The sequence below is a fragment of the Perca flavescens genome, chromosome 11 (genome assembly GCF_004354835.1).
Source record: "Perca flavescens isolate YP-PL-M2 chromosome 11, PFLA_1.0, whole genome shotgun sequence".
NCBI classification, from domain to species: Eukaryota; Metazoa; Chordata; class Actinopteri; order Perciformes; family Percidae; genus Perca; species Perca flavescens.
In genome coordinates this window covers 19,991,269-20,015,705 of record NC_041341.1, presented here as the reverse complement: position 1 = coordinate 20,015,705, position 24,437 = coordinate 19,991,269, and the positions used below count along the sequence as shown (strand labels likewise).

Sequence of the window (24,437 nt, the reverse complement as noted above, 5' to 3'; positions counted from 1 at the left end):
GAAGTTTTGGCCACGTTTAATATGAAAATCCAACATTATAACATTGTAGATATGACAGAAAACACGGAAAAGCATAATATGTCCCCTTTAAAAAGATATCTACACAATGTTTTTTGATAAATAATCATCAGTAATGTGGACATAATGACTAAGTGGGTAAAGGTAAATAATATAACAGCTAGAACAGTCTGGCAAGTTCAGAAAATTACATAATTTTACTGTAATGCAGCCTTTAAAACAAGAAAAATACAACACTTTTGTCATATTATGATATTACAATATCAAAAATCTAAGACGCTATCTAGTCTTATATCAAGATATTGATATAATATTGATATATTGCCAGGCCAGTTTGAGTTAGTTCCATCAGTTCAGATTAGGGTAAATCTTAAGGCTACATCATACAATGATATTTTAGATTATTAGCCATGGTCAATAGTCAAGCACGTTTTTTAAATAAGATAATCTTACGGGTGTAATGGTCAGGTGTCCACATACTTTTACCATACCTTACCATATCATAAATTACAATACTCTAAATGTAATACCTTTTTATAAATATGTGCATAGTTTTTTGTTTTTTTTAATTGATAGACCCGATACAAATCTTCAAGGACATACATCAAATAAGTAAGAGAAGCTCCAAAAGTAAAAAGAAGCTCCATTTGTTAACTTACCAATGATTTGGTGGTTGCTGTTCCATATGGGAACACAAAGCACAGAGCGGATGTGGAAGTCTGAGAACTGGTGTGCCTAAAAAGAGTGGGAGTAGTGTAAAATAAGAATTAACATCCATCTGCATAAGACATTTTCTTGCACTGTTCTCCAAAAGTTTAAGCTTTAAGTATAAATAGGACTGGGTATTGGAACCTCAAAACTTTGATTGTCAACCAAAGGTTTTACCATATGACAAAACAGGCAAAATAATTCATTACAAAAATAATCTGTAGTGTACCCTACTAGTTTACTTGCCTTTTAATCTGCTATTTTCATATTTAAATCATAATTTTAAAAAAATCATAACGTTTAAGTTAGCACTAGTATTGGAAGATTTAAAATGATACCCAGCTCTCTAGCATTAAATGATAGTATCACCACTGGATTATTAAGTATACAGTAAATGCCTCACCTCTAATGGAAGAGGCTACATAGAAGTATAGTAAGAACCCTTGAAAAATGAGAAGCAGCAAGTTGCTGCCTCTATTTATTTCAGTGAGAGCCTGCTGCTTTTCCGCCCAGCACACACATTTTCCATTTTTCTGTCACTGCTGCTTAAGGTTGACCATGTCAAAATGTTGCTGCTTGCAGCTGGATGCAGAGCGGACTGCTGTGCTATAGCCGGTGAGAGATTCTGTTTAGATCTATGCAGCATCAGCACCGGCCACAGCGGTTGATGCTTCCTGGTTTGATAGGGCCTTTATCCTACGGAGATCAATTAACAGCTGACAAAATGGAAAAATGGATAGTATGTAAATTCTCACCATGTTGTACAAATAAAACAAAATACAAAATAAAAAAAGTATTAAGTCAAAGGCAACTGGACTGGTTTGAAGACATTTCCAAGAGGCTTCAGCAGTTCTACTGACCAGCAGCTATTTTAATCTTCACACCTGGATGAGTCCTTAAGGTCATGTGTGAGTCCGTAAGGTCAAATGACAATCACATGAGATATCAGAGTCCAGAAATTAATGTGTGGATTGTTATGAAACCATCTTGAATGGAATGTTAAGACGGCAACGTAAACTGATAAACAGCTCAGGGATGGATGTTACAGTTTGACATCGATGGTCTCCTTCATTTCTGTTTCAAACCATCTGTCTATTCATCACAATACATACTTACAAAGCCATTCTGACATCACTACTAAGACCGTTTCATAGCCATTAATGAATCCCATGTGACCTTATTAACTCACATGTGACATTGACGTGTGGACATCCCATAGAGCATTAAAATGCCTGGGACTTCACACTAGTTTGTGGTAATGAAGAGGCCTCTTGGAAGAACGGTGAAACATCTTCAAAACCAACATTAAATCTAGTTTTGATTGAGTACTTCTAGAAATACTATGACCTGAATGATAATTGTCACAGGAATATTTTTCATAGTGGTTTGTCTGTTATGTTAGTTGAGATCATTTTAACGTGGATGTCAGATTTGAAAGGTATGTTATTGTGCGTTTACCTCAGCATCAAAGCGAGGATCCTGATAGGCATCGCTAATGTTCACAGGGAGTCCTGTGGATGCTACCAGCTCTGCGATACTGTTGTTGATGAGCCAGTCTGAGTAAGACGATTTCTCCATACTGTCTTTGAAACTAGGATCAGAAAATAAGAGGGGAGGATGACAAAAGGAACAGAATAGTACTGGGCCAAATGTGTCCACTTGCCTTCTCTCAGCAGAGATTTCATTCTAAAAACACACTCCTTTAGTTGATAACTTTTGTTATCATAAAAATGAAAAATATATATTTTTTTATTGTATTCAAGTAAAAAAAGATTATATTCTCTTTCATACGTGAACTGCAAGCTTGCAATAGGCCATTCTTATTTCTCCTTGTGGACCCTCTTTTACGTTGACTTGCATTTAATGAAATTCTTATACAGTAGATATTAGTAAGCTTCTCCTGCAGCTTATGAAGTAATGAAAAGTTAAGTGTGTGATTGTCTTCCTTATTGCCAAACGCCCCCACACTGCCACAGAAACACTTGAATCCCTGCTCAGACTACCCATTCACATTTACTGCAGTGGGCCGTCGCTGACTTTTTATCTTCAAACGCAACAAGGTAAATGTTCAGTGTGGCTCATTTTGTCTTTCTAGACTAGAATATAGATGGAGAGACACTGATGTAAGATCTTTTGAATCCCTTTGATCTAGTGATGCAGTTGTGTGTGCAGCAGGGAATAAACCTCATGGGTGTGATGGCGAGATGCCGTACCTACTTTTTCTTTCTTGCTCTTCACTCTTCCCTGTCTCATGTCTGCCATAGAAACACTAGCAGCACTTGCTCAACATTATGCTCCCTATGGGGGGTGGCTGGGGATTGTAAGGCACATTAGAAATCCTACGGTATGCTCGCCTTCTCTGACACCAAATTTATTCACTTAATTACACACATATAAATCTTGCATAACAACCCTTGTTATTCACATGTAAACCTTTAGGAAGACTAGAGTCATCACAGAGATCCTGTACTTTTGTCATTTCAATTTGAAATGTGTAGTTTTATTACTTCAAATCACAAACTGGCTATTTATTTATTAATATATGACACCGGAGAACGGAGAAAATGAATGGGATTTTGCTGGTCTGTTGGGGCCCCCTTGGAGGGCGGGGCCTGTTTCAATTGAAACGGGTGAAACATAGGTAAGGCCGCGTCTGCCGGAGACACAAATAAGTAGGGAGTGTATGTTTAGTCATGAAAGACTGAACTGGCCACTAACTTTTTTTGTAATACTGTTGCAGTTATAACTACTGCTTTGAAGTGACCATATCAGTTACGGCAAGTGCAGGACTTGGGGGATAATTTGTCTTCCTTTCAGCAATGGTTTTCATCCATAAACATCCCACACAATATTAAGCCTCTCTTTTCTCCACTCAGCCGTCCTAGCAGTAGAGAGAAGCAGCAAAACCCAATAAAGTAGGGCTCCTAGTATGTCTTTTATTCAGCATCAGCATATTGCTCCCACAGCACTACAGAATATTCCATTTTTATACTTCCTTTATTTTTTGTCAGCTTTACAGATTCAAACAAAGCTCTGTGCAGAATTTGCAGATGTCGTGGTGCCAAAGGCAAACAAAAGTTAGTTTAATGTTTACCAATATGTGAAATGTGAAAAAGGAAGATAATGCTATGTTTTTCATTAGGCCGGATGTCATTGAGGAGCAGAGTAGATTTTACATACATACCTGTTTTCAGTGTCTGCACTACACTTAGGGGACAGTAGCTCAAATGACTTGGTGAACTTCACCACCTGAAAGATTTAAAAGGGAAGAAATCATTCAAGATTTTGGAAAAAATGGTACCCAGTATTCACTGATAAATCAAGCCAGACAGAGAGAACAGACATGCACATGTACAAATGTATAGACAGACAGACAGACACATACACAGCAGAACAGTAGAGAAAAAAACTGTACCGGTGACTCAATGTCCTCCAGCAACTGAACAGAGCAGCGCTCGCACTTTAGCAATGTCTGGGCACGGTGCATGATCTTCCTGACAATCTTCTCTAGGTCAGTCTGCTCTTCAAACAGGTCATTGACAACCTCCAAGAGTGCCTGAACACCAGCGACAGAAAAAGACACCACTGCCATCATTCCTAATAATCTGAACCACACGCTGCTGTAAAATCCACTTTAGATAAAGATGTTTTACCTCATTGAGCTGTAAGAGCACAATTATTATTATGATTATTATGATTATTATTATTGTTATTGTTGTTGTTGTTATTGTTATTATTATTATTATTATTATTATTATTATTATTATTATCCTTAAACCATAAACCAACATCATGATATAACATGATCAGTTCCCCCAGTAGAAGTAAGTAAGGTCCTTTCTCTAAGGAAGTGTCATCCAATTTCATACATAAGCACATACAAATCATAAGGTATAAAGGGAGCTATCCTGATTTCTCTCCTCCATTCACTGAGCAGTGTACTCATTATGTTCTGTTCCATCACAGATCAATGTGTGGAATGAATTAGTGCATCTCTTAACATTCCCCAGGAGATTTAGATCATACACCAGGCCCAAGTCTGGATACAGGCCCATCCCCCACTACAGATCCAGAGAAAATGTCCATGCAGGGCTGCATGCTACTTTGCAGTGGCAGCAAGTGGGCTGCTGCTGATCAATACACCGTCGTTGTCAGCATCAAGGGGGTGGGGGGGGGGGTAATGCTGACGGGGGGTTTATTATCCTTACCCGACTCCTGTCATACTCCTTCCTTGAGGCTGCGAAGAGTAGGGCATTGGAGATCGCAATACCACAGAAGGGCAGGTACATCTGCAGCACCTGTGGACATATTTAGCAGACTTTTGTCATCACTGAACTGAAAAACAGGGATATTTTATCAAACATGGTCCCTGATGTCACAAAATGACTGCACATAAATAATGGAATCACTTTCAGGATACATAATAAATAGAGTCATTAAGCCACATTAATGACTATTTAATATGTATCCTGAAATCGAACGTCGCACTGCTTTGTAATTGAACTACTTTTTTTTTCTCACCGCTGTTGATTCGTGAAGAACACCAATATGCAGGATGCAGAGCGGTGGCTGCAACTGCATGCAGTTACAACAGCTGTGATGTGAATACACAGGTTGAATTCAAGTACAATTAGCCTTATCTCAGAGACACTCAACCCCTATAACATGGAATCAATAGAATATAGGTTGTGTGCTTCCTTACTCTGCCTCTTTGTTTAGTTATCTATCTTTAGCATCTGGCTGCTGTGTAAACGATACAAGCAGTATAACAAACACACTAATATTTACCAGCCTATAGTGTGACCTGAGGAAAGGGACACTACAACAATGCATGAATGGGAAGTTACTCAGCTGTGGCCGCTGATACAGGGATATCTCTGTCACCTTTTAGAAAACATAATGCATCAGTAACTAATTAGCCATAAATGAACATGTAAAGAACAGAATCCTATAGCGCTGTGTTGATAACTGGGAAGCTTGTGTAGGTAGTCGAGGTCTACGTTCACAACCTTGAGTTAGGGACCTATGGGGAGAGATGTCACATGCAGTTGAATATGCAGGAAAAGAACAGACTAATATTGACTATTTATTTGTTTGATGTGTGAAGTACAATTGATCCCATGACAAGTTGACAGCTGTAATTGCTGGGGTCATGATAATTGTAAACCTAAAAATGTCATCGTAGGCTGGAAAAGGCTGAGAAACCCTGCTCTAATTGCTACAATTTCTCTTTACAATCAAACCGCTCTCCTGGGTTAGCTACATATCTTCAATTTATCAGTCTATTTTTAAATAGTAAGTATGGCCATGTGAATTTATAGAGCATGTTGACTATAGCAATAATGGATTGTTTATACTAAAGAGAGAGTCAAGAGTGAAGAAACATATACATACAATGGTGGAGTGGGAAAGTATATACTGTACAAACAAGCTTTGTCCCTCTTCAGTTGCACGTATGTGTGTATGACTGGTTTTGTTTTGTGTTTTTGTTGTATTTTGGAGGAGCACAATGTGGTCAATTATTTTGTTTTTATGCACACTGATTGTAACCGCTGACAGAGTTATAGTATTGTGCTTATAGTAGTTAATGTCATCAAATAAATTAAATCCATCAATACCATGACAAATTGAATTATCCTGTTTAGGCGTGTCGCACTGATGTGCATATTATGATATTCTTTATGCTTAAGTGCAAATTGAATCTCTAAATAAAAAAATATTCTCATCTTAATGCGATATGAAATATTACTCTGTCATGCTAATGAGTACATTGTGTTTGCGCCCTTCATTCACTCATCATACATAATCAAGCACCTCATGCAATTGTTTTCTGACACGGAAAACAGATGATGCTGAGCAATAAGCTAATACATAATTCTATTTCAGCTGTCCTATGGAATTCTCTAGTAATGATCTTGCAGAAACACAGTGGCCATCATTAGCCCCGGCAGGAGCAGATTCATTAGCGAGCAGGACTTTGGGGATCTGGCTATGGATCTACAGGCAAACCCTAGAAAAGCACTGCTCTCTCTAATTACATTCTGACAGGCACGCCATTAGACAAGGTTACATTACAAACAAGACGTTTTTGCCTAAAGACCTGTGGACTGACCAGTAAATAGTGGTTTAATAATGAGACTAACTGGCCAAGGGAAATTACACGGCCAACACTTTCTTTCTCCATTCTCCATAACAACTACTAGTTGCTGTGTTCACTTTGCATGTGTGGTATGGTGAAGCCATTGTTGTTTTGCCAAGAATAGTACTCAGGAAAAAAAATTAAGCTCTCCATTTTCTCAGATCTCATATGGGACTCCCTATTTTGTGTCATCAAAGCACATAACAGTTTTGCAAATACACTTAGCAATGATTGCTTCTTTTGAAGGTGATATCAACTATGTATACAACAGGAATCACTCCAATAAATTTTACAAAGCAAGTCACTGTTATACATCATTATTATCTACATAAATAGTTAAATGAATACCATTTCATAAAAGACACTTGATTATGTTTCCTGCCATTATGCAACTATAAGATTTACAAAATTATTATTAAAATGTCATAAAACCAAATTTAGCAGTTAAATTATACTGCATTGCTTGGCTGTAATTTATGGGCACTAATACAACAAAGCTAATAAACATATAATAATATATATAATGGCAGCCGTAACATTAATGAGCAGGTGCTGAGGAGGAGAAGAATGAAGCTTTAAGGCTCTTCATCTTCCTTTGACACTGCAGCCACATTCTCCTGTGTCCCCGTTCTTCCATTTCGTTTGCTATTTTGTCAAAAATGGAGTGGTTACGGTATGATCCTTCTAGTTTTGATTGAAGTATCTCCCCATACACTAATTAGGTCTACACCTAATCTAACACCTCACTCTCCCTCCATTGACTTGCTCCATCACTGTTCTCCATTTTGTAGGCCTAGTCAAGTTTTTCATTTTACTGTCTGTGTCTAGGGCTTACTCCCGCCGGCGCATAATTGTGACAAATGTCGATGTAGATTGACGTAAAAGTTGCATCAAATCCACCTTGGTTGTTCACACTGCGGCTGCATTGAAAAAAATCTGACCTGGGTCTGATTTAGGACCACATATGGAAGTGGTCTAAATCTGATTTGAAAAAATCTGATCTGGGCCAGATTTGAGTGTTCACACTACTTCTGAAGAAGTCTGACCTGGTCACTTGTCCCAAAAAAAATCTGATTTGTTGTACTTTGTAAACTAGTTTGCACACAAAAGTCAAAATAAATGTGTCTTTTCTTACAGGACAAAAGCATAAAAATAAAGCCTGACATTTTGTGCCTTGTGTCATTTACAACAAAGTCTGTGCAAATGGGTACATTTTAAATAACAATCCATTGTTACAAAGCAACACAAAGCAGCATTTAGAGCTAGGAAAGCAGTTTAATTTTAGTAATTGTCTTTGTTGTTTGTTAAGACCTGACTTTGTGAAGGTTGATTTAGAGCATCAACAGTACCCGAATAACATCAATGTACTGCTACCATGTTTGGCAATGAGGTTGTTTACACATGATAATTTTCCTTCTGAAAACATCTGTGTAATCAATTGACATCAATAATAAAGAATTACATAATTAATGAATTTACTAATAAACAGTTCACTGTAGTTTCACTGTGCTTATTGTTATGGAGTTATTTGCATGTTAAAGACCTGGAAATGTAATCAATGAGTGTACCTTTTGTATTCCACTTAATAAGCTTAATCTGGTCTGTGTCAGATATAAAGACAAAGATTTATTTTTCAGCTGTTTTTAAAAGGTTTTTGAAAGCTGGCTAAAACAATACTTGCATTACACTGTATGGGAGGTATTAGGTAAGGTATATGTTTTGCACGGTCGTATACAGTTCCTAATCAAATAAGCATTTTGTATAATATTTATGTATGTATATATCACCTTTGTGGAAACTTAAAGCACAGTTAGCTATTTGACTTGGAACTGCAGCTAACAATTGAAAATGCATAGTTTTATTTTTTAAACTGCAAACCTTCAGTTGGTAATGATTAGACATTACGTCCTGATTTCACAGTTTTTTTATGTTTATTACAAAATAACCTAAATCATAAATTTTCCAAATGTGACCATATTTGTTTTATCTTGCTATACAGTCATTTGTGAAAAATATTTATACATTTTTTTTTATAAATCACAATTTAATTAAATAATCATTATCATACTAAATATGTAATAAGTTCCAGTAAGAGCAACAAAAAATAGTTTACGTATGTCTTAGGATCTTGCCTCTTCATTGCTTTTCCTATTTTTGTTTTGTTTCATTTACATTTTTCAAAGCGTGATTACTTAAATTGCATTGAAGTGAACTAAACTGAAATAAACTGTAGGATTTCCTTGCCGTTGTATTCTTGTTAAGACTCAAAGTGCTTTGAAAGTCTGTGCATCGTCAAGAAATAGTGACTATCCTTGGAGGCCACAACAAACTGTAAAATACTAAAATCTTCATTGAGAAAAAATGTTTTTTGTTTGTTTAATGGTTACAGACTTTACCCTTTATAATGACCATCACCGTAAGCCCAAACTGACAGTAATTACTCTGATTTTCTCCAAGAAAAAGCTCCGTGGGCAGTGAGCCACAGTCATAGCAGACATTATATTGTATTACTGTATATAGCGTATTGGCACAAGTGGTCTTTCATTAGACAGTTAAACTGTTATATACTGTAGGTTGTATCTTTTGGACACACTTTTATTATATCAAATGACCAAATGACCAACATGCTATACTATATGCAGAGAAATAGTTCTAATGAAGGCAACCAATAACCATCATCTGTCAGATCTGTCTGTATCTGCTTTTGTTCTGTTTTGATTCATGTTTTTTTATTCTTGTTTTGAGAGTTGTCCAGTTGACTCAGATATTACAATGTGTTGCAGTAGGTGTGGCATCCCCCAAGGTACAGTGTTAGGTCCTCCTATTTTTCACTTTGAAACAAAATGTACTCTTTTTCTTATTTCCAAATTAAACATTACTGTTGGATCGGACATTCAAAAATTCAAACAAAACTATGCAGTTAAAATGCTTGCTGGTTGCACACTACAAAATAAATAATCCAAATCATCATAAAAGCACTCCTTTAATTTCTTAAAACAAGACAATATCAAAAGAGTATAACAGACAAGGGGTCAATATTGAAGTTCAGAATCACTTAGCCAGCATAGAATTCAATTCAAGCCCTTAATCACCCCTTCTATTCCTCTTTGAGAGGCAGGGCAGCTAGGTCTGCCTTTATTGTTGGGGTATCCTGCTGTACAGTACGTCATCTACATACATGTATTCTTTACCATATCTTGCAAATCCTTGATATTGCAAATGTCGTTTTTAAATTACTCTTGATTTAAGTGGATTTTCAACATTTTGCTGTTATATAAAGAACTATGTAAGAAACCAGTTTGGTATAACGCACTGTATGAATTTCATTTTATCTGATATCCTGCAGGAACGTATTAAAACCATGTGGCTCCAAGCAGAAACTGTGTTCTCTCTTCTTTAGCTATACATTTACATTGGGAAATTGTGTGAAAGTGGTTATTACAGTATTGCTTTGAGCCAATTTGACAGAGAGTTTGACAGCCTGAGGAAGCACAGCGTTGAGGTGAGATTGCTATTTGACAATTGACTCACTCAGATGTTAAACTATACTGGCAAACGTAACCTACATGGGGGAACTCACATCCTATTAACAGAAAATTATGTTGTAAAATGTATAAAAATACATGCAAAGTGAATGAAAACCTAAATCAAGATAACACACGATGTAGAGATAGCAGGATGAGGTCAGCTTATATACTTAAATTAAGTCAATAGCTATATTCCTCTACAGAAGCTAATGAGATAATGCAATTATACATGGGTTGAACCATTATCCAAGCTCCCCAAAGGACTCCCATCCTGCAGGGTATCAACACAACACAAGGCAGCTTGGGATTTAAAACCATCAGCCATTTACAGTAATGTGTTTAAATATCCTATAAGCTTTCAGTACATAGAGAACGACATTTTATTTTATTTTTTATTAACAAAAGCAGAGCGGCAGCTGTGCTGTGCAGGAAGCTTACTGCGAGGTTTTTTACACTAGCATTGCATGTCATTACTAATTCAGCTGTAGCCATCACAAGCATTAGTGTGATGTTAATGCAATGTGAAACAAACTCAAAACATCAGAAAGAAAAAAAGAATACCTAATCTGCATCTATTATGAACAATGGATGTCATTTTGACAGTAGAGCTCCATTGTAGAAAAACATACTATACAAAAAATATAGTCTCTTGCAGGGAAACCTAACCCTAACACAAAAGCACAGCTAGCTTTGTGCTTTCATCTTTCATCTCTTCTCGCCTTTAGGGGCTCACAGCTGCAATAAGAGAACAAGTAAGTGTGTTGGCTTGTCACCACCTTTCTGTTACATCTATTCATGTGTGCTGATGGATTAAACACATGCTCCTCGTGCCTCTCTGATGATGGTAATAAGTCAAATAAACATTAATTCAGAAACAGATCTATCTGAATTAGTGTGAAATATAACACCCCATCTACTGCTTTGACATATCATATGTATGTGTATACATATGTGTATAACAGTGTCTTTTATTTTTTTTAAGATTAATTTTTGGGCATTTTTAGGCCTTTATTGACAGGACAGCTGAAGAAATGAAAGGGGAGAGGGGGGAATGATATGCTCAAAGGCTTGCAAGTCAGAGTCGAACCCGTGCCTGCTGCATCGAGGAGTAAACCTCTATAAATGGGCGCCTGCTCTACCAACTGAGCTATCCAGGCACCCCAGCATCTTTTTTTTGTTGCAGCTGGACAATTCATACCAACATCTCTCCGTTTTATCCTGTACACACAGGTACACACATTCACACCTGGAAGACATTCGGTAGTACAAGTTTGATCTGTTGGCCACTGAGCCGCTCCACTGGACCAATTGAGATACCCTAAACTCTGCCACAATTTTGCTGGTGTTAACTCCAGTCAAAATCACATAAATGGTGAAATCCAAATGGTGACACTAAATGAAAGACTGACACTCTGGCTGTCCCACTAAGCACAAAAGTAAAGCGTAAACCAATTGGAGATTCTGAGCAGCTTATATAAAGTTGTTATTATTGGTGACACTACAACAAGAGCCCTGGCCCTTTGGAAGATACTGCCTCAGGAAAATGTGGTGATGCTGAGAGACAAGCTATGACCTAGCTAGAAACTGAGCACTGAGACTCAGACTCAGGGCAAATATGCTCCACATCAGACTGAGCTGGAGAAATTCTTTAAATAATAAATATTACTTACATTCAGCCTGGACGCAGGAACAAATAGATACAGTATCAGACAACACATATGCAGTTAGTGTTGCTTGTGAAATATTAAGAAATTATGCAAGAGGAACATAGATGTAAAAGCATAGTAGGAGCTATATTCAAACTCTGAAGACAATATATGATGTGGATAGCACCCACATCTCCAATTAGGTCAACAATTTAAATAAAGTAAAAAGAAAATAGAAAGTCAGTCTGAGGTTCAGGCCACAAAAAGGTTTCTCTAACTGGCAAATCCCCTAACAATTAATGAAAGATTCCATAGCATGTTCAATGCTTGCAAGTAACAATGCAAATCATAACATACAAAATATGAGAATGAACACCTTTTTCTATCATAAAATCCATATATATATATATATATATATATATATATATATATATATATATATATATATATATATATATATCCTATTCTTGCAAACTTGTATAAACATATAGCCCTGCTAAGCTTGTGTACCATTAACACTACATAACCGTGTTTGCCTAAAAAACTGAGTAACATCCATGTCACAAATGAATAATGAAGCCTATGAGACTTTTACTTTCAGGCCTATTCCATCCTCCGCACTAGTTCACTGTGCTGCAATAAGAGTCTGAAGCCATGCTAGCAGCTTGCTAAAGTCAGCATGCCAACATGCTTACAATGACGTAGGTAATGTTTACCATATTCACAGTCTGAGTTTAGTGTGTTAGCATGCTAATATTTGCTAGTTATGCTGATGGGAACTTAATTAGTTTTGCAGCTTGTATTTTTTCATAAACTAAAATATTGGACAACTTGAAACTTTGACCTCATGATGGTGCTAAAGCAAACGTCAGGGTATCACCAAAGTGATTACATGTCATCCAGTGGGAAAACTTCCATTTGTACCATATTTCACTGCAATTCATCCAACAGCTGATGAAACATTTTACTCTGAACAAAGAATGTCAAGTCAGAGGATCACCGAAGTGGTTAAGATACTGTACATACGTGCGGGAACCATGAAGGTCTGTACTGAATGTTTTGCTAATCAATGAGGTGTATGTGGAGACATTTCACTGGATAACTGTAAACAGACATTTCACATAAACCCAAAAATGTCAGCCTTGTGGTGGCCCTAGAGGAAAAGTCACAGGATCAAGAGTCATAATGATTCACCCTCTGGGTAGCATGTCTTGTCTTGCTCTGTTAACCAACCAACCTTCATTGCTATCCCTAGTATGTGGCTAAGAAGTATGACCAACCTACAATATTGCTATAGAATCATATGGCAATATGGTTATTGGTTTATTCAAACCAATCACTAGTAGGTAAGCATTATAAAGATGTGATTTCATCCATCTAATTTATTCAAATAAGTAAAGCAAGTAAAACATCAATCTAACAGGATATGCAATTGCTGAGCTAAATTACTTAACCAATGTGACTTACTGCCCCTTATAATCATAATTCTATGTATACATACATTCACATATGAAGACTGCCCCAGATATCATTTTTATCTCTTTTGTGCTTGATGAAGTTGTTTGAGTCAGACTTTTTTTTTTAGTAAAGATGGAAGACCTTTTACATGTGCAGAAAAGTAAATGACAAAATGTTTATACACAAGGACGGAGATGATAACTTGTAAGTCAAGACAACATATTCAATAAAATCATTCATAATCAAACAAAGAAAAACCAACACAATTATTTTTTCTGCTCATGCCAAGCAAGCAGCAAGATACATATTGTGTTATTATGACAGCATGGTACTTTCACCCAGCCTTTATACTCAAAACTATAACAATTAAATTACCTTTTCATCATCTTCAGTGAAGAGTTCTCCACTTGAAGTCTTGTTGATGGCCTGAGCAACTCCAATTATCTCTCCATCACTGTTGCAAATGGGCATGCACAAGAGTGACTTGGTTTTGTACCCTGTCAGCTTGTCAATTTCATCACTGAACCGACGATCCTGCAATCCATAGGGACAGTGCAAAATTAAGACACAATGTAAGCACTTATTGCAAAAAATGCAGTTTCCCCTTTTTCCTTTCAGATGACGGTGCAGGAAACTGTACAACTCATCAGGACTCCATGTCTTATAAACAAAAACGTCTACAATAAAGGCAATATGATAGACAAATGACTGAAGAGGTTGACTTAACTTGACTTGAAGAGGTGGTGCACAGCTGTTTATGGACATTAAAGCAACATAACTTCATTTTTTTAGCCTACTCATTTCTACTGTAAATGTTTGGTTGACCAAGAACAGATCTTCTACTGACAAACATACACTGGAATCATAAAGCAAATTTCTGTCCTTTTCTGTTCTTAAAATCAAGGTAGACTAAGTGGTTATTATTGTTTATTGTTTTTGTGAAGCTGCGGTTTGACACAAGCTTTGTCCAGTGGATTGTTGGTGTTGGTTTCAATGCTCTCAGCTCTGTTTGCTTGATGATCAATTAACTGTGGGATAAAGTGACAGACTGAACTTAAATTATCTGTCTGCCTGTCTGAGTATCTCTCTCTCTTTCTGTGACTCATGTATATGCACACACATGCATGCATGCACAAAGAGGAGCAGGCACCTGATAAGCGTCAGAAATGTTCACTGTCTCTCCGTGTTCAGCCACATATCCAATGATTCCTTTCCCCCACGGCACTTGAACTTCATCTGATTTCATTGAGGGTAAAACTGTGGTGCCCGCGTGCACATCAAATAATTTGGACACTAATGTCTTCTTGTTGCCCGTTCCCTCCACTAAAAACAAGGAGCACCGGTCTGCATCGACCATAATACAAACAAACACAAGGATTTTGTAGCTGAGACTCGTTAGATCCAAGTCGTTAGATATGTCTTTTACAAGCTCCAGGAAAAACTCTCTTTCGTTGTGTTCTTTGAGATAATATTTAAAATCCACGGCTGTGGACGGGTACTGGGGGATGTTGACTCTGGACTCCAGCAGTGCGCTCAGTATGTGCGCAGTGGTCGGGGGCAGAGAGCTCGCTTTCCTCAGCAGAGCTCTCCTCCTCATGCTCGTTAGGGGCTCCTGGGCCCTGGAATTAACATGTTCGTCGTATGTTCTGTTGACATTGATGACCTTTGATCTGGCGAAAGTTTTGCGCAGCTCCTTCTGCGAGGCTCTTCTTTGTAGACCATCACATTTGCTTGCCCAGCTGTCCTTGCACGCGTTGCTCTTCTCTTCTCCCGGCTCGGCAGGAGCTGCAGCCACCGGACTTTTGCTCGCCTGGTGATTCTTGAGCCATTTCTCCACCATGCTAAAATTCCCCTTTCTGTTCAGGTAGTCCTCGAATAAATCGGGATGCGAGTCCAGAAAACTTTCCACGTCAGAGAACACCATAGTTGGCACTGCCATGTCTGTTCTTCAGATGGTCCTCAGTGAACCAAATCCATGAAGTTGCGCATTGAAATATCATTTATGGGGCTTTAGAGTTAACGTAGAGAATCATTTGAATATCATAACTTCCAGGATGCATTATGCTGGAATAACCCCTGGAGCTCTGGCTACATATCCAGTTTAGTAAGGTGAAGGATGGAAACTCCCTTTGCGCACCAACATATTCCTCCACAGCATCTTCACATCGTTCAATTATTTTAAGAACATTAAAACAGATCTGAGCAAAGGAAGTTGAGGCTCGCGTTGACTAGATTTACAGGCATTGGAAATCTCATAAAGAGCCACTACCGAACATAACCGTCGAATGGGTCTTCTTGTGTGCAAATGATGCTGGCTGTGGTTGGCTCGGTCCCGCTGACGCTCGATTCGTCACACAGACAGAGCTCAGGGTTGCTTCAGCAGTCAGCCCTCTGGCTGTTTGAACCTCCTCCTATGATGATGATGATGATGATGATAATAATTAGGGTGGATTCATCTATAATCTTCTCAGCATGCATAATATATGATGCATATTGTAAATGTAGTAGGCTAGACATAAAGATGAAAAATTGTGGATTACAGTGGATGTTTGCTCATTTATGATCATTACTTTCAGCAATCATTCAGTGCTCCACTAGATTTATATGGCTTCTGAAAAGCACAAAAAAAATGCTGTGGGTGGATTATAATTTAATGAAATTAAGCTTCAATAACCAAACAAATCTCTGTCAAGGCTTTGGTGATGGCACTGCTGGCTGACAAGAATAATCAAATTTCATAGCATATATAACATATATTGCAGCTAGACAATGCATCCATTTCATAAGCCACAAACTTAGGCAAATATGGAATCTGCAGTGGTTGGTCTATACAATTTAATTACTTGACAGTGACTTTAATTGGCAGCAGGGGGATGTAAGAAAATCAAATTCCTTCATGGCCTACAATATTTTTGGTGAATCCGTGCAAATGTGACTTCTGAACGCTAGAGGGAGTTATACTCCACAGTTTGGGACTGGGAATATATACACAGCCCAACTCTATGGACACCCCTTGTCCAATGATCTCTTTAAGTTTGAACTTCTCCAGAACACTTTGATAACGATAAGAATCGTGACAAGGAGTTTGAAGAAGAAGCCTTCTAGATGAGAAAGTTTGATATATACTATCAGCCAGTCAACATCTGTATATCCAACATTGAGTTTCCAACTTTTAGTGAGGCAAAACAACCTGACCTACCAAAAATGTGCAGCATTTGTGACTTACTGTACATGTCCAAATTAAAATACTATTTAAGCTACAAATTACAAGTTGCTTAATTTAGAGAAGCTACTCTCTTCTCCACTGGCATATATCAAAATGCAGACTATATTGGTTCTTTCTTCTAGGGCCATATTGAGTCAAACAAATTGCAAAAGAATAACATTTAGTGTCAATTTTATTCAACTTTCAAATTCAAATATAACAAAATAAAAGACTGTTGCAGTATCATTAAATTGGAAGCAAAGGCATATTCATTCTTGAAAAAGACAACTTGATTATAAATCAAGAAAGTACTGAGAACATTCTGGATGACAATAAGCAAACAGCTTTCTGGCCCCACATTTTATATATATGGTTTAATAATTTATGTTTAAAAAAAAAAAACTGTTAAAATCAGGGGATACCATTTTAGTCCATCACAAAGGAGGATCGTTTAAGAAACAGTAGAGGTAGAGCTGTAACAAAAACGGCAACTTATGTCAATACCAGTCAGAGATTGCTTGCCATTATGCCTGATTTTGAGTCCTGGCCTATTTATCAGTTTGTCAGGACACAAACTGGCAAAGATGAGTTCTTTATGAAGTTGCAGACTTCAGATATGCTATAAGATCAGCTCGTTCATTCTTTTTTTTGATGCCAGCGAAGATCATCTTTGTTCCTGGAATGTATTTCTTGGGGTTCTCCAAATAAATCATCAGGGTGTCTTCATTCCAGACAATGCCTGAAATTGTGAGCACACACAGTGGAGAATGTTTAGGCCACACAGCATGATTTCTTGGACTATTCAAATACTGTAAACACACATGTACGGTTTTTACCTTTGCTTTTGTTTGCATCAGTATAGGAGAAGCCCTCTGCCTGGCCTGTTTTGCGTCCAAACAGACCCCAAAGGTTAGGGCCAACCTTGTGCTTTCCTCCATTCTCCACAGTATGGCACTGGGCACACTTCTGGACAAATGCCTTCTTGCCTTTTTCAATGTCTGCAGGCATGGTTTCTGTTAAGGAAACAAATACACACAGGGAATTGGAATTTTGTTAGCTTTCAATTATTATCAATAATACCAACTTGTGTTAAATATTACATTGTAAAACTTAGATTTTGGCATTTTTCTTGGCTGCTTTTGATTAATAAAAAATTTTAAAAAACAACGATACCCTCGTTGAGCCACAAGGGGGAGTTCACTTCAAAGTTGCGCAACCAAAGTGGCCCTGGCATTGTTACAAAACCGACTTTAAATAAAAGTTTATTTGGTAAAAACACAAGCAGTACCTATACACGTTTACTATATCTGTGATATGACACATGTCGGCAAAAATAAATGGTTACTTACGGTATCTTAGGCAGGCCTACTGACAATTGTTTTATATCAACTTAAAAACCTATGTGCGATATATACACATTATAGAATGAAAACTAGGTGGAGACATTTTATAGTAAAAATGTGTCTTAGTTTGTTTTAGAAACAATAACTGTGTATTCTCCGGAAACACTGGCCACTGACCACGTTGCACACGAAAGGAACCGGCAGACAGATTTAAGATATAACGTTACTAAACTAAGAACAACGAACAGAAAAGTTTACTATATTAATGATCAACTTCTCACCTTTTCTTGATATTAACCGACTTATTGAAACTTAATTCCTCAGCTTTTATTCTCCTACCGGCTCGGTCGCAAGTGATTCCCAAACGTGCGTCCTCTCTGTGATGTTACTCCCGCTGTAACGTCATCAGTCAGCTGACCTGTTTCATAATCCTCGTCATACAGTACAGGCCAAAAGTTTTGACACACCTTCTCATTCAATGTGTTTCTTTATTTTCATGACTATTTACATTGTAGATTCTCACTGAAGGCATCAAAACTATGAATGAACACATATGGAATTATGTACTTAACAAAAAAGTGTGAAATAACTAAAAACATGTCTTATATTTTAGATTCCTCAAAGTAGCCACCCTTTGCTTTTTTCATAACTCTGCAAACCCTTGGTGTTCTCTCAATGAGCTTTATGAGGTAGTCACTTGAAATGGTTTCCATTTCACAGGTGTGCTTTGTCAGGGTTAATTAGTGAAATTTTTTCCCTTATTAATAAAAAAGCAAAGGGTGGCTACTTTGAAGAATCTAAAATATAAGACATGTTTTCAGTTATTTCAAACTTTTTGGTTAAGTACATAATTCCATATGTGTCCATTCATAGTTTTGATGCCTTCAGTGAGAATCTACAATGTAAATAGTCATGAAAATAAAGAAACACATTGAATGAGAAGGTGTGTCCAAACTTTTGGCCTGTACTGTATGACGAGGATTATGAAACAGGTCAGCTGACTGATGACGTTACAGCGGGAGTAACATCACGGTTACAGCGGTTACAGCTAGCGGGCAGTAAGTTACCTAGCTAGTTTGACTTTCTAATCCACCAGCAAGCTCCTTTCAAACCCCTTTCCTCCCACAGAACGGCCTTAGTAGTTTTCCATTACCTGATTTACTCTTTAGGCCTAGGCCTACTTGTTTTCTTTCTTTTTGGTAACCTTTAGCACTCTGTCTGACAGCAACCAGAGAGGGTTTAGAGCTTCTATATCCTAAGTAAGGCTAACTTATTAGCATAAATCGTTTTCTTGTAGAGGTTTCTTTCATTGGTCTCTTTGAAAAGCCGACTAGGTTTCATATCCAGATTAAACTAAACAGGTGGGACGTTATTTACTTCCATGACACTGAACACTCAATAGGCTACCCTGAGGAAAGCTTCACACAATTTCAGTTTTTTTCTATATTTCAGTTTTTTTTTCTTCTCTAAATTAACAATATAGTAAATTGGAAAATCAGGGAAATGTTTTGTTTTGTGAAATGTTGAAGTGTTTTGCGAAATGTTGAAGTGTTTAATGAAATGTAGTGTTTTCTGGGTTCACAGTCTACGGTTGGGTTGGTAACGTTCTGTTAATACATCTTCTCAGTACCATAGACCATAGACATAATATATTATAATAGACATAATATATTATGTCTATGCCATAGACTGGTCGGTACACTATCTGTGCTGCCTGCACGATCCGTCCTGCGCATGCGCAGATGATAATCCTGTTGTACGAGGATTTACCAGACAGGGATTTACGCATGGATTTACGCTAAGACACTCTTAATACATCCATGCACTGCACGATGTTCCACGCTTCCGGCGCATGCGCAGGACGGATCGTGCAGGCAGCACAGATTGTGTGCCAGGCGACATCTAGTGTATATATCTATGGTGTGTGTCTGTACACAATCCGTTCTGCCTGCACAATCCGTTCTGCACATGTGTAAGATAATACTGTATGACATGCACGATCTGTTCCACGCTAGCCTATGACTAGCCTTCACCGGGAAGCTAACGTTAGTTTAGCTAACAGCTAATTCGGCTAACCGCTAGCTGACAACTAGATTCAGTCTAAAATAACATTAAGTCAAACTTAATCATGGGAATAGCAGGCTACAGCTAAATTAAGACTTTACAGTAATAACAATAAAGACAAATATTGAGTGATTGTATTTTAAATGAGCACAAGTAAAGTAGAACTGACATAACAGCTGTTATACATGTTAACGTTTATTTTCAAGTTTTATTTTGAGGGTCTTTTAAAGTTATTACATGCTGTCTCAGCTAGCGGTTAGCCGAATTAGCTGTTAGCTAAACTAACGTCAGTTTGGCTCGACCGGAAACGTGGAACAGATCGTGCAGTGTCTTTTTTAAATTTTTTTTATTTGCAAAACTTTACAAACAAGTTATACATTTTCTGAACAATACGGCATCATATACAGAGATAAACATTTCAATTCAGGGAACAGCACAAATCTTTGCTAAAGTAAAAGATAAATAGCAGTAAAAAAAAAAAAAAATGTATATATAAAATTGAAATTGGCACTTAATACATAATGAGAATAAATAAATAAATACATACATAGAAAACAATATAATGGCAATATGAAAAAGAATCAAGGCTATAGATCACATTTCCTTGAAAAAATCTTGCAGTAGATCAGCTATATAAATAGGGATCGTGCAGTGTTGTAAATCCTCGTACAACAGCACATGCGCAAACATTTTTGCGCATGTGCAGAACGGATCGCGCATGTGCAGAATGGATCATGCAGGCAGAAGGGATCGTGTATCGACCATTGACATATATATAATGGACCAATAAACCCCGTTGCTCTGGACGGAGACCAGTGAAGGATATTAAAAGCACTTTTCCGGTGATCTCTTGCTCTACAGCCTCCAACTGACAGAGACAACGTAAATGTGACGTGAACAACGTGTCTGAAAGTTGTAAGTCTTCTGGTAGCTGTGCCAAGAGAAATCTCAATCATTCCCAATCTTACAGAGACGGAGAGTGTAGGTATATGTAAGGAGATAACATAAGCACAGGCTAATTACTGATCACTAACATGTTAGTTAACATTAGTAATTAAACCTAAACAGCTAACGTAAGTCAAAACTGCCTGCGAGCTTCTCCTGTACTATACGGTAATTCCTCTACTGTGCGACAGTAATGGTGCGTTCTTTTTGTCTTGTAACGTCACATCCGTGTCGAAAAACGAGAAACAAACTTGGGGTCCTCTGAGTTCAGACGACTTGACAAGTCGTATACGACCTCAGGGGCGTTCTTTTTGCAACTTCCGGTTCGTAACTCCGAAAAACGACTCGTAGATCGACTTCGGTGGACAAAAAGAACGCACCCTAAGTCACTTGGTTATGACACAATCGTTAGCCTATTTTTACAAAAACGTCTGCTACAGAGCCATAACGTGAGTTACAAGGTGGGTGGTGATGGCGCAGTGGATATGTCCCTTTCCTTTGGTGTGGCAGACCAGGGTTCGATTCCCACTGCGATACATCAACCAATGTGCTAGTTGCTCCAGAGGTGTGTGACCTCTGATATGTAACAATTGTAAGTCGCTTTGGATAAGAGTGTCAGCTAAATGGCATGCAATGTAATGTAACAAGGTAATGGAGCCTTTTATACATTGTCGTGTTTCTTTATAAATAAACAATGGACAAATAGAGTCTTTAAACACTTCAGATGTAAAGTTATTTGCTGTCAAAATGGCGCCAAAATGTATGCTAGTCAGTGAAATGCAAACGGGAGGTGATCTCTTTGTAGCGTCAAAATGGCGCCATAGGAGGTTTGAGTTCTGAAGCGAAGCTTACCCCCTTGGTACCATATACTGTCTATGCTTGTTACCGACCTATGGCGCCATAGGAGGTTCACGTTCTGAAGCGAAGCTTACCCCCTTGGTACCATATACTGTCTATGCTTGGTACCGACCTATGGTACCTGTCGGTACCATAGACAGTATATAATGGACCAACAGACCCCGTTGCTCTGGACGGAGACCAGTGAAGGCTATTAGAAGCACTTTTCCGGTGATGGCCAGCTTTACTGCGCAGCCTCCAGCTGAGAGAATGTGATGTGAGCAACGTGTCTGAAAGTTGGAAGTCTTCTGGTAGCTGCGCCAAGAGAAATCTCAATCATTCCCAATCTTACAGAGACGGAGAGTGTAGGTATATGTAAGGAGATAACATAAGCACAGGATAATTATTGCTAACTAAAATGCTAGTTAACATTAGTAATTAATCCTGAACAGCTCATGTAAGCCAAACTGCCTGCCAGTTTATCCTGTACTATACGGTAATTCCTCTACTATGTGACATAATCGTTAGCCTATTTTTACAAAAACTTCTGCTACGGAGCCATAACGTGAGGGACAAGGTAATGGAGCCTTTTATGCATTGTCGTGTTTCTTTAGAAATAAACAACGGACAAATAGAGTCTTTAAACGCTTCAGATGTAAAGTTATTCGCAGTCAAGTGACGTAAAAAAAAAATGGCGGTCAGCGGAATGCTAACAGGAGGTGATGGCCAGGTAGCAACAAAATGGCGCCATAGATGGCTCGAGTTCTGAAGCAAAGCTTACCCCCTTGGTCGGTACACGATCCATTCTGCCTGCAAGATCCGTTCTGCACATGCGCAAAATGTTTGCGCATGCGCTGTTGTACGAGGATTTACAACACTGCACGATCTGTTCCACGCTTCTGGTCGACAGCCAAGCTAACGTTAGTTTAGCTAACAGCTCATTCGGCTAAGCGCTAGCTGAGACAGCATGTAATAACTTTAAAAGACCCTCAAAATAAAACTTGAAAATAAACGTTAACATATATAACAGCTGTTATGTCAGTTCTACTTTACTTCTGCTCATTTAAAATACAATCACTCAATATTTGTCTTTATTGTTATTACTGTAAAGTCTTAATTTAGCTGTAGCCTGCTTTTCCCATGATTAAGTTTGACTTATAACGTTATTTTAGACTGAATCTAGTTGTCAGCTAGCGGTTAGCCAAATTAGCTGTTAACTAAACTAACGTTAGCTTCCCGGTGGAGGCTAGCCATAGGCTAGCGTGGAACAAATTGTGCAGGGTAAAACCATGGGTAAAACAGTATTATCTTGCGCATGTGCAGAACGGATTGTGCAGGCAGAACGCATCGTGTACCGACTGGTACCGACAGTACCGTACCGGACAACATCCATGGTTGGTGAGAGCTGTTGCCAGGCAACCATATAAAAGAAGGTAAACGCGACCATATTGAAAAAGATTCAGAACTGGGTGATGATTTTCGTACAGGAAACATATATTCACATTCTCTGAATATTTTTTAATTGCTAACATGAAAAATAGTAGGCTATGCCTGCAGTGGCACCCTTGCCCCATGTTTGACCAGTTCATCAGTGGACCTGTGGTAGCCTACTCTGTTATATTTTCTGATCAGGAAAATCATCACAGCATGACGTTAATACATGGAGGTAAAGGGAGATCTCTACGGTCAGATCGAATTTGCTAGTCAGAGTCCGACGTTTATGTGACTCCATAGCCGTGTTTTGTGACCAGCCACTGTCCGCCAGTGCTTGATCCATTCCTGGGATTTCTTCCCGCTCAAAGCCGATCTTGCTGCAGGGAGGAGCAACCAGAGTGCAGTTGAGCTGAGCTGAGCATCACAGACTGCATTCAAGGAAACGGGCAAACGCAGCACTTTTTTTTTTGAGTTTCCATAATGTTCTAGCTTCCGTACAGCACCCGTCTTTAATACGAAGAAATATATATATATATGTATATATATATATATATATATATATATATATATATATATATATATATTTCGATGTGGACCCTAATGGAAGCCGTTTGTCTTTGAGAAGCTGGGAATCTCTGCCCAGTGAAGGGAGACCCCCCCAATTGTTTCCTGCGCCAAGAACTGTAAAGTGGTCATTACATCGCATCTGTGGTAAGGCAATACGCTTTTCTCTCTCCCTTTCAAGGCAATCTCAATGCCAGTCGTGTTTATATAGAGGGCACTACCGTGTCATAACAAAGCTATGTCGAATTAAGGTGTACCGTTACAGCCTTTGTTTTGGTGCTCTATTCATCCGCTCAGACTGAGACCCCAGCATCTTATCCTTTTGTATTTGCATCCCGAGTGAATCACCGAGGAGGACCAGTCAGACATTACTACCGAGCTACCGCTGACTTAGCCAGCTGCTGCTAGTCTGACACAAGGATGAGATGACCCTCGGACCGTGTATAGAAACATGCATGTCCCAACATCACAGGGGCATTATCACGATTTAGCTAGGACCCCTAAAACATGGATGTTGTTGTGGAGTAGGCTAATAAAACAGCCAGGCAG

The 24,437-nt window shown here is 38.2% G+C and overlaps 3 protein-coding genes across 11 annotated transcripts in view; 1 reads left to right on the top strand and 2 right to left on the bottom strand.

The window, feature by feature from the left end:
- The window catches only part of pde11a (phosphodiesterase 11a), a 40,501-nt gene extending 24,832 nt beyond the window's left edge, over positions 1-15,669 (bottom strand). The window contains exons 1-7 of the mRNA XM_028591830.1: positions 14,647-15,669; positions 13,872-14,030; positions 4,935-5,024; positions 4,142-4,282; positions 3,911-3,975; positions 2,185-2,317; positions 678-753 (exon numbers count right to left, since the gene is read on the bottom strand). Of these exons, the coding sequence (XP_028447631.1) occupies positions 678-753; positions 2,185-2,317; positions 3,911-3,975; positions 4,142-4,282; positions 4,935-5,024; positions 13,872-14,030; positions 14,647-15,435 (1,453 nt within the window). The 5' untranslated portion in view covers positions 15,436-15,669. The remainder of the gene's footprint in view (positions 1-677; positions 754-2,184; positions 2,318-3,910; positions 3,976-4,141; positions 4,283-4,934; positions 5,025-13,871; positions 14,031-14,646) is intronic.
- Positions 15,670-16,876: 1,207 nt separating this feature from the next.
- LOC114564175 (cytochrome c) lies at positions 16,877-18,478 on the bottom strand. Of its 2 annotated transcripts, none has more exons than XM_028591393.1 (3): positions 18,384-18,478; positions 17,538-17,714; positions 16,877-17,440 (listed from the first exon to the last, which is right to left on the bottom strand). In XM_028591393.1, the coding sequence occupies exons 2-3, from the start codon at positions 17,707-17,709 to the stop codon at positions 17,295-17,297; spliced, it is 318 nt and encodes a 105-aa protein (XP_028447194.1). In that variant the 5' UTR covers positions 17,710-17,714; positions 18,384-18,478; the 3' UTR covers positions 16,877-17,294. The 2 variants fall into 2 exon arrangements, with proteins under 2 accessions (XP_028447194.1, XP_028447193.1); XM_028591392.1 differs by having other exon boundaries at positions 18,326-18,475.
- A 4,788-nt stretch (positions 18,479-23,266) lies between these two features.
- osbpl6 (oxysterol binding protein-like 6) overlaps positions 23,267-24,437 on the top strand; it is a 41,700-nt gene continuing 40,529 nt past the window's right edge. For 7 of the 8 annotated variants that reach the window (XM_028591145.1, XM_028591148.1, XM_028591150.1 and 4 more), the window contains exon 1: positions 23,891-24,035. The gene's annotated coding sequence lies outside the window, so the exon portion shown is untranslated. Of the gene's footprint in view, positions 23,324-23,890; positions 24,036-24,437 lie in introns of those variants that run through there. The other variant, XM_028591143.1, reaches the window with a different exon arrangement.

What these genes read in the sequence shown, in the direction of transcription:
- LOC114564175 (XM_028591393.1), bottom strand. Translation starts at nt 17,709, where the DNA reads ATGCCTGCAGACATTGAAAAAGGCAAGAAGGCATTTGTCCAGAAGTGT. An exon ending in TGATGCAAACAAAAGCAAAG is followed by an intron (nt 17,441 to 17,537) that starts GTAAAAACCGTA and finishes TCACAATTTCAG; the next exon opens with GCATTGTCTGGAATGAAGAC.